General features: G+C 37.1%; 1 protein-coding gene across 3 annotated transcripts in view; it reads right to left on the bottom strand.

Annotated features, from left to right (window-relative positions):
• Window positions 1-11,217: 11,217 nt before the first annotated feature.
• Window positions 11,218-14,005, bottom strand: part of TEX15 (testis expressed 15, meiosis and synapsis associated) — an 81,657-nt gene continuing 78,869 nt past the window's right edge. For all 3 annotated transcript variants that reach the window (XM_025278911.3, XM_025278913.3, XM_025278917.3), the window contains exon 10: window positions 11,218-13,481. In XM_025278911.3, coding sequence (XP_025134696.3) covers window positions 13,444-13,481 — 38 coding nt within the window. In that variant the 3' untranslated portion in view covers window positions 11,218-13,443. The remainder of the gene's footprint in view (window positions 13,482-14,005) is intronic.

Here is a 14,005-nt window from a genome sequence, read left to right as displayed (position 1 = left end):
CTTTACGTCCTTTTCTCTGAGAATTTTCTTTCTTCTTCTTTTTTAGCGCTTTGGAGAGGGAATTGGGAAGCTTGTGCTTCTCCTTGACCACATAGTCTCCCCAGAGTCTAGCACTCTCCCATAGCAGGCGTTCATTATCTATTAAACAGATACATACGTAAATTCTTCCATATCTTAGCTCTGTCATTAACCTGCTGTAGGGCACCGACATCTCGAATCCTCCCTTTAGGCATCAGAAAAACGAGTCGATTACTCTGTGATTATCAATCAGTTGTCCCTTCCAGCTCCAGCATTCTTCACCACATTTATGCAGTGTTTACTGAGTTCTAATGATTTGTTCACTCAGCAAATGTTCATCGAGCAACTACTAACTGCCAGATACCCTGGAGAGCAGGTGGTCATCAAGCATACTTCCTCTATTAGACAAGTGGCGGCAGGCAGCATCCTTTACCAGGAGGCAAGGGCCCCTTCTTGGCATCGCCAACCTCCTCGCTGTGTCCTTGGACAATGACCAGATTGCCCCCAGCCTCTGAGTCCTCATTTGTTACAAGGGTGCAGTAAGGCCTGCCTTTTCAAGTTGTGAAGATTAAATTCTACAAGAGCTTATCCAACAGTACAGAATGGAACTCATGTTCCTTGTCTTACTATCCCTACTAGGCAACAGCTACCGAAAGCTTTTCTCCCCGGGGCAAAACCTTGAATTTGCCTGGAGAAGAGGAAAGAAATTACACCGATTTGTTTTTTGGACGGTGGCAGAGGCCAAATGTGTGAAGGACCAAGGTCTTTTTGGTAAGCTATAAATACTCCTATCATCAGCAGTCAGTCATATGGTGGGAAATACGGCTGGAAAGCTCCTGTTCTCAAGTGCCTTGTAAATAGCAGAAAAGTAGTTGAAGGACAGAACGTGAAAAGACCGCGAAACAGTACTGAACAAACGGGATACCTGCCTTGATTCAGGAGATTTGCGATCTCCGAGGAGATTCGTCTATAAAGGTTGAAAGGAGGTTGAGTTTCAGCTAAACCTGGCAAGCTCAGAATGAAAATGAGAGTAAGAATAGTATTTTTTTTTTTGGAGTTCCTAGAGAAGATGGATTGAGAACCAAAATATACCTTGAGGAGAAATGGGAAGGACAGATTGTGTTTAGGGAGGCAGGTCCTTGACATACAAGCAAATGTGTTTGAGATTAATGTGAGAGAATGCTCTTAAAGCTGGGAGTAGGGAGCTGAGTTTGTGAGGATGATGCTTCAGAAATGAGTGAAAAAGAAAATTCATAATTTGTTGAAGCTACGTTTGGGGATTTTGTTACTGACATCTAAACACAAGCCTGAATGATACATTCAGATACTACTGATTTTTAGCGTTGACTAAATAAATAGGTGAAAAATTATGATTTTTTAAAAATATTTTTTGGACATCAATACTGTGTATGTGAATTGAGTGTTTACTAGCTTTTCCACATCCTTATTATTGATTTCTAGGCTGTTTGACATACTTGTTTCAATATTTCACGCAGTGTGTTACTTGGATTTTATGTTTGTTTGTAAGAGTCTTGCCATTCATGATGAGTCTTTATTATGCCAGACGGTATTCTAACTTCTTAGATTGTTACCTCATTTAGTTGTGTCACTACAACCTTATGAAAGTAGGTGCTATCATTATAGTTTCAATTAATTAAATGAGGGTACTGAGGTAGAAAAATCACTGCAGATGGTGACTGCAGCCATGAAATTAAAAGATGCTTACTCCTTGGAAGGAAAGTTATGACCAACCTAGATAGCATATTGAAAAGCAGACACATTACTTTGCCAACAAAGGTTCGTCTAGTCAAGGCTATGGTTTTTCCTGTGGTCATGTATGGATGTGAGAGTTGGACTGTGAAGAAGGCTGAGTGCCGAAGAATTGATGCTTTTGAACTGTGGTGTTGGAGAAGACTCTTGAGAGTCCCTTGGACTGCAAGGAGATCCAACCAGTCCATTCTAAAGGAGATCAGTCCTGGGTGTTTGGAAGGAATGATGCTAAAGCTGAAACTCCAGTACTTTGGCCACCTCATGTGAAGAGTTGACTCATTGGAAAAGATTCTGATGCTGGGAGGGATTGGAGGCTGGAGGAGAAGGGGACGACAGAGGATGAGATGGCTGGATGGCATCACCGACTCGATGGACGTGAGTCTGAGTGCACTCCGGAAGTTGGTGATGGACAGAGAGGCCTGGCGTGCTGCGATTCATGGGGTCGCAAAGAGTCGGACACGACTGAGCGACTGAACTGAACTGAACTGAACTGAGGTAGAGAAAATAAGTGAGGGGCCTGAGCCCAAACATTTGGAGCTGGGAAATGAAACCGGGTAGCCAGAGCCATGGTCTGTTACGCTCTGCCACCAGTCCTGTCAGTAACTTTTAAGCAGATTTGAAATGTCTCCTCTGCCTCAAGATTACATGGGTATCTTATTATGTATTTTAATGGAGAAGGCAATGGCACCCCACTCCAATACTTTTGCCTAGAAAATCCCATAGACGGAGGAGCCTGGTAGGCTGCAGTCCATGGGGTCGCTAGAGTCGAGCACAACTGAGTGACTTCACTTTCACTTTTCACTTTCATGCCTTGGAGAAGGAAATGGCAACCCACTCCAGTGTTCTTGCCTGGAGAATCCCAGGGACTGGGGAGCCTGGTGGGCTGCCATCTATGGGGTCGTGCAGAGTCGGACACGACTGGAGTGACTTAGCAGCAGCACACGTGTATAAATGACATATAGGGTTTACTCTAAATTTTCTAGTAAAATTTCCTTACAATAATTTTTGGGGGTCAACTTTTGAATTGTGGTAAAATATATTTACCATTTTAACCCTTTTAAAGCATATAATTCAATAGCATTAGGAACACTCACAGTGTTGAGCAACCCTCATGACAATCATTTCAATACTTTTTCATCATCCCAAACAGAATCTCTGTACCGATTAAACAACAATCTACTATTTCCCCTAACACACACATACTTTTCTATATTACTTATCATAAATATCAGAAGAGCCCTTACCCTGACAAGTACTTCTTGGCATTTATTCTGATACTTAAAAAAAATTAATTTATTTATTTAAATTGGAGGCTAAATACTTTACAATATTGTAGTGGTTTTGCCATACATTGACATGAATCAGCCATGAGTGTACATGTGTTCCCCATCCTGAACTCCCCTCCCGCCTCCCTCCCCATCCCATTGCTCAGGGTCATCCCAGTGCACTGGCCCTTAGCACCCTGTCTCATGCATCGAGCCTGGACTGGTGATCTATTTTACATATGATAATATACATGTTTCAATGCTATTCTCTCAAAATCATCCCACCCTTGCCTTCTCCCGGAGTCCAAAAGTCTGTTCTTTACATCTGTGTCTCTTTTGCTGTCTTGCATATAGGGTCATCATTCCATCTTTCTAAATTCCATATATATGCATTAGTATACTGTATTGCTGTTTTTCTTTCTGGCTTACTTCACTCTGTATAATAGGCTCCAGTTTCATCCACTTCATTAGAACTGATTCAAGTGTATTCTTTTTAATGGCTGAGTAATTTTCCATTGCATGTATGTACCATAGCTTTCTTATCCATTCGTCTGCTGATGGACATCTAAGTTGCTCCCATGTCCTGGCTATTATAAACAGTGCTGCGATGAACATTGGGGTACACGTGTCTCTTTCAATTGTGGTTTCCTCGGTGTGTATGCCCAGCAGTGGGATTGCTGGGTCGTATGGCAGTTCTGTTTCCAGTTTTTTAAGGAATCGCCACACTGTTCTCTATAGTGGCTGGACTAATTTGCATTCCCACCAACAGTGGGAATGCACCCTCTCCACCATTTATTGTTTGTAGACTTTTGGATAGCAGCCATTCTGACCAGCGTGAGATGGTTCCTCATTGTGGTTTTGATTTGCATTTCTCTGATAATGAGTGATGTTGAGCCTCTTTTCATGTGTTTGTTAGCCATCTGTATGTCTTCTTTGGAGAAATGTCTGTTCAGTTCTTTGGCCCATTTTTTGATTGGGTCGCTTATTTTTCTGGAATTGAGCTGTATGAGCTGCTTATATATTTTTGAGATTAATTCTTTGTCAGTTGCTTCATTTGCTGTTATTTTCTCCCATTCTGAAGGCTGTCTTTTCACCTTGATTATGGTTTCCTTCATTGTGCAAAAACTTTTAAGTTTAATTAGGTCCCATTTGTTTATTTTTGCTTTTATTTCCATTACTCTGGGAGGTGGGTCATAGAGGATCCTGCTGTGATTTATATCAGAGAGTGTTTTGCCTATGTTCTCCTCTAGGAGTTTTATAGTTTCCGGTCTCACAAATAGATCTTTAATCCATTTTGAGTTTATTTTTGTATATGGTGTTAGAAAGTGTTCTAGTTTCATTTTTTCACAAGTGGTTGACCAGTTTTCCCAGCACCAGTTGTTAAAGAGATTGTCTTTTCTCCATTGTATATTCTTGCCTCCTTTGTCAAAGATAAGGTGTCCATAGGTGCATGGATTTATTTTTGGGCTTTCATTGATCTATAGTTCTGTCTTTGTGCCAGTAACATACTGTCTTAATGACTGTAGCTTTGTAGTATAGTCTGAAGTCAGGCAGGTTGATTCCTCAAATTCCATTCTTCTTTCTCAAGATTGCTTTGGCTATTTGAGGTGTTTTTTTTTTTTTTATTTCCATACAAATTGTGAAATTATTTGTTCTAGTTCTCTGAAAAATACCATTGGTAGCTTGATAGGGATTGCATTGAATCTATAGATTACTTTGGGTAGTATACTCATTTTCACTATATTGATTCTTCTGATCCATGAACATGGTATATTTCTCCATCTATTTGTGTCATCTTTCTTTCATCAGTGTTTTATAGTTTTCTATATATAGGTCTTTTGTTTCTTTAGGTAGATTTATTCCTAATATTTTATTCTTTTCATTGCAATGGTGAGTGGAATTGTTTCCTTAATTTCTTTGTGTCTTCTCATTGTTAGTGTATAGGTATGCAAGGGATTTCTGAAACCCCTTGCATTCTTATTCTGGTACTTTAAAAAAAATTTCTCCCCCTTTGGCCACTTGACAGGTGGGATCTTAGTTCCCTGACTAGGGGTCCACAGAGTCAACCACTAGACCACCAGGGAAGTCCTGTTTGGATACCCTTGAATTATCTGGATTATTGATTGAATTCTAATTTTCATTTTCCCATATAAGATTCCATTTTCTCACAGCTTAACATCTCTGAACTTGAGTCCCACCCTACAACCAATGACATCTTAGATTCAATCAAATTTCCTTAGAATGAGGATTTATGGCCCAAGGGCTGTGCTCAACTTTAGTTTGGTCTCTCCTCACTCTTCATTTCAGTGTGATTATAGGAGTCATTTAATGGCTAATTTATTTCTGCTTGCATATAGTTTTACTCCCATTCTTATTGATTTAATTTTCTTTTCGGTCTATAAAACATTATAGGAACTTCTCAAAGTCAAGTTTATACTAAAAGGTGAATTCAGAAAACGTTTTTCTTATACCCCTTTCACTCTCTTCTCCTTTACTCTTAGTAGTAATCAACTTCACTATTTTCCATTTTTACTGTGTTCTTTTATGCAAAAATATGCACATATATCTCTTATGCAATGGGTAATACATTTTATGTATTCATGTAAAAAGTATTAAATATTTCACAGAAAACACTCCTTAATGGTTCCTATGTATTGTTCATTTTCTGTTTACAAATTCATGGTCTTCCATTGGTATGTATAACAGTTTCCTCAATCAATGTCTTGTTTGGGCATTTTGATAATTTCCAAGATTTTCCAATTACAAGTAATACATTTATATTTTTAGTGGAGAGTTTCCATCAGGATAAATCCCTGGAAGTAGGGTTCCTGGGTCAAAGATTAAAGGCATATGTAGTTTCATTAAATATTGAAAACTGTCTTTAGATGTTGTACCTGTTTATACATGCCCACAGGCAGTATGAAGACAGCCTGTTCCCCTACAGCTTCTCCAACAGAGAACATGGTCCAGCTTTGAATCAGAACCAATATGACAGGTAAGAAATGGTATCTCAGTGTATTTTTAATTCATGTTTCTGCTTTTTTCATTTTTTTCTAAAACTAGATTACTATGACTGTATTATTCATTTGCTAATAATTCCCTAGGTCTGGAGCAGGGATGTATCACCCCTTAATTTCAAGCACTCTCCTTCCAGTATCTGAAATCAGGGTTTGGTTAACAGCCAAGGAATACATTTGTTGGAATTCCAGATGGGTATCAAAATATAAATTGACTTGTATGTATTGCTATTAAAAGGTCTCTATATTATATTAAATGGTAAAAAAGAGACTGCCCAAATAGCATGGTCTCATTCCTGTAAAACCACACACATACAAATATGCCACAGAGAAAATAACTAGAAGGATATTCTTTTAAATAAGAATAGGTGCTATTTCTTGGGAGAGATGTAGAGGTTTTGTCAGATTTTTATTCTCTACTGTATTGGAATTCTTTACTGTATTGGTGAAATTTTTACGAGTACAAAGTCATTTTATAACTATAAAATAACTTAAATTTTAAATTTTGAAAAAAATTTAAAAATCTCAGTAAGATCCAGAAAAAAACCCATTTGTGACTAAGGATAATGGCTGATAGGTAGGTGAAGAACAGAGTACTATAAACACACAGCTGTTCTCACCTGACCTCTCAAGGAAATGAAGATGCCAAAATCCAGTGAGTAACTGGCAAACATCCTGCTACATTTATAAATGCTAAAATGGACTGGCAAGTTAGGAAGTAAATGTCAAAACTAAATGGTTATTCACTTAAAAATAATAAAATTGTTGTTTAAAAATTAGGCTTGAGATACACTTTGAAAATTAAGATCTGAAGGCTAAGAGTTACTGGAAACTGGAAACCAGAAAGACCTCAAGAGTGATCAAACAGAAACATGGATACAAATAACCAAAAAGTGATAACCAAAGGGGAGGACAGTAACATGTGATTCTGTTTGCAACTGTGAGCACCATACAGAAAGATACTGTGGCTAAGAATTAAAAACAGGAAATACATTAAGTACAGGCAGAAGTGAAATATTTCACTTAATGTATCACTTGAGATTCTGACAGCTGTTTCTGGGGAGATACATAAAACAAAAACAGGGAGAACATTTGAGAGGAGTACCCAGCAATAATCTGAGTCAACAGATACTGAGATTAAATCACCTGAAACTGCTCCATGTTTTTCCACATAAGCCCATTGATCATAACGTTGAAATGCTAGAATGACAAAAGTTCCTCTATTTGTATATATTGTCATTTTTTCTATGGCTTTACTCAATCTATTGTCACAGGTCAATAAGGTGAAAAATCTCCCATAATAATCCTATTTGTCCATTTCTGGATTTCTAAAATTTTGCAAATTTATTTCCAATTTTGAACTACACTTTAGTATTCTGTGTAATATATTTACATATTATGTATTCATAGTAATATTAACTTTATAAATTATTGCTCTGAAACTTTTCCTTAATGTCGCTTTATTAGTATTATCATCAGTTTTCTTTTCTGCAAGGCAACTGGTGAATCTCTGTCCAATATTCAAGTATAAGGTTCATCTCTCAATTTATGTTTTTTTATAAGCAGCAATGCTATAATAAAGAATATATCTGGCTGTTGTCCCTGGTTCCTGGAACCCACTTCAGTATTCTAACTGGAAAATTCTATGGACAGAGGAGCCTGGCAGGCTACAGTCTGTGGGGTCACAAAAGTCAGACCAGACTTAGCAACTAAACCACCACCTGCCACAGAGCGGCCAAAATCCTTCATATTTGGAGTCAGGGGAGTATCTGTTATATGATGAGGTGACTCAGAATGGGGTCTGGTCACCAGGAAGATCAACCCCATGTCAGGCCAGCCACCTTTGGGCCAGCCTGACCTTAGGGGAGGGCATAGGGCTGGGGACTCAACTCATCTGTGTGACCAAGGATGTAATTACACATGTTCATGTAATTAACGGAGAAGGTGATGGCACCCCACTCCAGTACTCTTGCCTGGAAAATCCCATGGATGGAAGAGCCTGGTAGGCTGCAGTCCATGGGGTCGCTAAGACTCGGACACGACTGAGCGACTTCACTTTCACTTTTCACTTTCATGCATTGGAGAAGGAAATGGCAACCCACTCCAGTGTTCTTGCCTGGAGAATCCCAGGGACGGGAGAGCCTGGTGGGCTGCCGTCTATGGGGTTGCACAGAGTCGGACACGACTGAAGTGACTCAGCAGCAGCATGTAATTAAATTCCAATAAAAACTCTGGTCACTCAATCTCTGTGGAGCTTCCAAGCTGGTGAACACATTGATGTGCTGGGAGGGTTTGATCCAAAAGAGACACTCATGATGAAGTATCATTCATTAACAGATTATTTTTACTTTGTCATTTGATGGGTACCAGTAGAGGTTGTATGAAAATTTTTTTCATTATTTCAGGTTCCTGGGTCAAGAACCCAGAAAGCCAGGCAATAAAATTAGTCTTTAGTCTGTTCTAATATTTTGCCCTGAAAAATTCCACCAAGTGGAAGACCACAAAAGAAACCTAGCTGACTCAGCAGGTTCTGTGTTCATTTTCAATAGATGACATATCTGAAACATTTTTATGACTAACCTGTAAGAAAGGTTAAGAGGGTGGGTGTATCTTTAAGAAACTGTCACAGAAGTGAATGATCTTGGGTTAGTTTTGAAAACAAGGAGCGGGGGATGGAAAGTAGAGAGTCTGCCTTTCACCAAAGCTTACTGGAGGATAATCTTCAGGATAACATTTGAAAAGAAAAGTGGGAACACAGCCAATTTTGAGGAATTGTTTTCATTAATATTCAGATGTAGTTGTAAACACCTTGGTTGGGAGTTATTAGTTACTTGATTTAGCATAACTCTCAATATGAAAAATAATTCACTTCTCAGTATAACTAAAATGATCTTTGCCAAGGGACTAGATTTGTATGCACATAGAGCAATTGTTTCTTAATCAAGTATGAAAAATCTCAAGTTACTCTATTGCTCTTTGCATACTGTCTATTCAAAATTTTCAAGGGATTATATGTATCAGGTTAACAAGCTGATGACTGGAATTAGAAAGCAAGTAGCACTGAGATAGGTCTTATATTCTTTTCAAACCAACAATTCTGAAGACTATTAACTGATGTTCACTAAGATGACTCTAGGGGCAAAATATCTTGAAGGGCCTTCTGCATGAATGCATTTATAAAATAAGGGAATAACATTTGCCTTTATGGGGCTATATAAAGATTAGCTGATGCATGCACACAAGCAGAACAGCATACTTTAGGCACAAATCAGATGTTCAATAACTGCTGACTGAACACAACCTTCAAATAACCAAACATGCTCAACTGACTATACCAGTCAAAACATAGATTCTCACATTTTAAGAAAAAGAAATGAATCTGTCATAGATCTAAATTATTCTTACCTAACCAAGGAAAACAGACTTAAATATAGACTTATAAATCCTAAATGCAGTTTCCTGTGACAAGTAAGAATGCAGTGTGTTTTAAGGGTTCCACAGGGTATTTTAAAGGAGACTTCTTATAAATACCAGTTCAGTTCAGTTTTCTTTAACGGTTAAAAGATTCAGAACTATGATGCTAACAATAAAGCAGACAACAGATCTTATACTTCAAGGAATGAGTAAAATTTATGTCATCACAAAATTTTCCTATCTTAATCTCTATCTAATGAGTTCTTTTAAATCTTCTTCCCACATTGCATTACTAATGAACACTTTACTTTCCAGTTTCTCTTCATTAGCTCTGCTAAGAATCTGCAGTCACTCCTCTTAGAACTGTGTCCATCAGATCTAATTTAAGGAATGCTTGTCTTATATAAATAATTTAATTTTCTTCCTCCACATTGCTTTTTTTCAAACTACATTGATAACTGGGAGTTAATCACACTACTCAAGCAATATCAATATGGTAAGAACTGAAATCAAACTATGCCTGTAAAAAAATTTAATAGCTTTAAAATACCACATATACTTGAATGCAAGTCAATTTTTCTCCTAAAATTATTCCCATTGAGAAGAATATGGAGGGTTACTTTATTTTGAAGTCTTCAACCATTACTTTAAGGAAGGTCTTTGGGAAGGAAATTAACTTGAAATGACTTCAACCAAAAGCAATTTTAGATACATACCCAGGTTTAAAAAGCATATATCTCAAAGAATTTAGAAGTGAGGATGATATGCTTTGGAAAGCTCTGTAATAGGGCTCCAAAAGGATCTGGTGATGTCAAATGTGCAGAAAAAGTGAAAGTGAAGTCATTCAGTAATATCTGAGTCTTTGCGACCCCATGGACTGTAGCCCACCAGGCTCCTCCATCCATGGCATTTTCCAGGCAAGAATACTAGAGTGGGTTGCCATTTCCTTCTTCAGGAGATCTTCCCGACCCAGAGACTGAACCCAGGTCTCCCGCATTGTACGCAGACGCTTTACTGTCTGAGCCACCACGGAAGTCCCAAATATGCATAAGAGGACTTGAATACATCTGTTTATGAGTTAATGCATTTTAATATAACACACAATTGACATTTAACATACATATCGCTAAAAGTTTATGTATTTCAGTTTACCAAAAAACTTTTTTGAGGAATTCTCTCATCAGAGAAATGAAAGTATAGCCTTACATTTGGCTGGATTCAGAATTCAAGTTTTAGAAGCACTTTTATACTAGGAATATTAACAGAAGGCACAGTGACAGAATTAAAATATATGAAGTTAATTTGATTACCTCATCAGAGGCCCCCCTGAATATCTCAGCCTATGGGTCATGCAGTTAGGCTCTACTGCATTACTTTATTTTGTATGTGTCAATTCTCACAATGTGAAATAAATTACTTATATATTTATTGATACTTGGCTGTCTTGACTGGAGTGAGAGTCACTCACTCATGGAGTGAGTCCCTGCAAGAGGGCAGGGACTGGGGCTGGTCCTGTGAACTCCGGGCAGGAAGGAAGTTTGTCAGAGTCGGGAAAGGGAAGGAGGAGGTGAAGGCAGAAGCAGCTGGAGTAGAAGCTTACTGAATCTACTTCGGTCAGCAATCTGTGGGCTCTTCTTGCAATGAGTGTATGTACAAACCAAAGATCATCCATATATTTCCATATTAGTCAAGAAACACAAAAGGGAAAAAAAAAACCATGAAACTAGAAGGACTAGAAGGAATTCAGTTTATTCATATAATTCTTCAAGTTCCAAGACAATGATATTTATAGACAAGCAGTTTTTCATTAATAATGCTTGCTCAAACTTTAATTTGTTCTATTTTTATTTTTAGAGCCAAAACACAAACTTGAGGGGAAGAAATGCTTCATTTTTTCATGTTCTGTTTCAAAGTGCAGGTTTTAAAATGTAACTCAATGTTTACAAGGTTTTTTTCATTACTTTTTGCAAGAAATTAAAACTCACGAAATAAAAATATCACAAAGCCAATATTCAACAAAATCTGCGAGTTGTTTAAAGAAAGTATCTTTAATCAGAATACTGAATTTTTGATTAACCTAATAGAAAAAATTTTAATAATAAATCTGCAACATCTTTCCCTAACCAAACATTAAACAAATGGCAAAAGCAAAGTCATTCTTTGAAAAACAGCTGATATTACTACTTTAATACCTTTTCAGGAGTTCTGATTTTTACAGAATTTTTCCAAATATATCAATAATCTGGGCAAAACATTTATGTTATTTTTGTACTACTTTAGTTCTAGAGTATTTTTCTAATTCCTGTTTCAGTTGCAGTTCTTTGCTTGACTTTCCCCTTTTAAAATCTATTTGTTAAAGAAGAACCCTGAAATACTCTGAATTCCATCTTATTTGGTTAATGTGACTACTGAGACTTACCCTGGAAGATCTTAGTGTTTTTCTAAATTTAAAAATTAGCTACTCTACAATAAATTTGGCTGAATCACACTCTCTTTGGATACCTATACTAGATAACATAAAAAGTAAGCTAACATAAAAAGGTTGCCAAAAAAAAAAAAAAGTTGAAAAAACACTTTAGCTTTGCTAGTTATTTAGATTTAGCCAATGCAAATCTCTTTACCACATTTTAGGGCCCACTAGACTTGGGAAGGGGCTTACCTGGTGGCTCAGATAGTAAAGAATCTGCCTACAATGTGGGAGACCTGGGTTTAATCCCTGGGTGGGGAAGAGCCCCTGGAGAATTGAATGGCTGCCCACTAGCAAGTATTCTTGCCTGGTGAATTCCACAGACAGTAGCCCGGCTACTGTCCATGGGGTAGCAAAGAGTTGGATGCAACTGGGCGACTAATGCTTTGACTTTCAGACTTGGGAAAGTCTATCCAGTTGTGAGGGATCTTTCTGACTTGGATCTTACAGAGACAGGGAATGGTTGTTGGTGGGCAGAGCACTTGCTGAACACACTAAGCCCTGTTGTTTAATGATGATTATTACTCAAATACTTTTTACTTTCGTGGAATGTTGAAAAGGAAAAAAATAATCTATGATCACACCATTAAAAAACTTGTGTTGCATTATTTAACTACTGAAATATAACTCAACTAATGGCACAAAGCTAAAGACATTATCCCCATTATTTGCTATAAAATCACTAGAAGAGCTGTTTCAATTATAAAATACAAATAAAAAAGAATCTGGTAGAAAAGGTTCTTCTGGAAGAAGGTGTTAATGTGCTTTAAATTTCAATATCATGATCTAAAACTGCTTCTAACATAAAGATTTTTAAAGTCTCTACTCAAGGACAAACAGTGAAAATATGCAAACCTCCTTCTCTGTTAAAATATATTATGCCAGTTAAAATTAGAAAATATTGAAATTAAAGGTATTTCTCATATTAGACTGATAAATTATATGAAGTTTCAAAAATTATAAAATTATTGGTCTAATGACTGATCTAAGTAAAAAAAATACTTAAGTCATATGGCACAACACTACCATAAATTTGTATCAAAAAATATCAGAGACAAAAATCTTTTCAAGAATTACTACTATTACTTACCCTTAATCATATTAAATGTTACATTTACTCTCCTTATTCTGTTAGCATAATCCCAAAGAGATTCTTTATATAATTGTAACAGCTCTAATAGCAACATCTCAAAAAATAAATTTCACAATATAGTTATTGGTTCTGAAAGCTAGGTGAGTACTGAAAATAGCCTAGTAGGCAGTTCACAAAATTAAATGGAAATTCTTTTGGCATTTAGATGTCAGAGGTTGATTTCTTATTGCATTATATGATATACTATTGCATTTAAATGTTTTATCAAGGTTGTAATGTTTATAATTTCTTACTAATTGACATATATTTTTAAATTTTAAAAATAAAAAATACGTAAGTAAAAAAATACTTGGATAAACTTGTTAAACCCCCTTTATTTCAGTAGACAGAAGACAATTCTCAATGTCCTGGCTCAAAGGGTTCTTGATGGCATGGACCTGGAAGAAAAAAAAGCATGAGGATTTGAGATGAGTTAATGATTCAGACAGACGTCATGTTTAATAGGAAAGTGGAAAGAATCCAGTTATTATAGCCAAAGAAACCAGAGTTCGGACTGCACATCTGCCCTTCACTAGCCGTGGGATCCTGACAAAACTACACTATTTAATCCTCTCCAAAGAGTAGCTTCCTCATCTGTAAAAGGACAATAACATCCCTGTATCTCTCTTATGTATCTTGTGAGAATTAAGTGGAATAAAGGATGTAACTTGTCTTGCACACAGGGCTCTCTCAGCTCTCCCTTTAGTTCCACTATGGTGCTACGTACAAGCAGCAAGAGCAACAGCAAGGAAGTGGGTCACAGGGCTTCTCACACCTTCAGAAGGATATGGTTTGTTTTAGTGTGATGTGATCTCTATGGATTACTTTCACTCACAAAAACTAAAAGATGTGCTTACTGTCTTCTAATTGTTTTAGAGTTACTCTTTGATACGATAATAAGTGCTTCCCTGGTGGCACAGAG

Source organism: Bubalus bubalis, chromosome 1 (assembly GCF_019923935.1).
Source record: "Bubalus bubalis isolate 160015118507 breed Murrah chromosome 1, NDDB_SH_1, whole genome shotgun sequence".
NCBI classification, from domain to species: Eukaryota; Metazoa; Chordata; class Mammalia; order Artiodactyla; family Bovidae; genus Bubalus; species Bubalus bubalis.
This window is presented reverse-complemented; position numbering and strand designations above follow the sequence as displayed.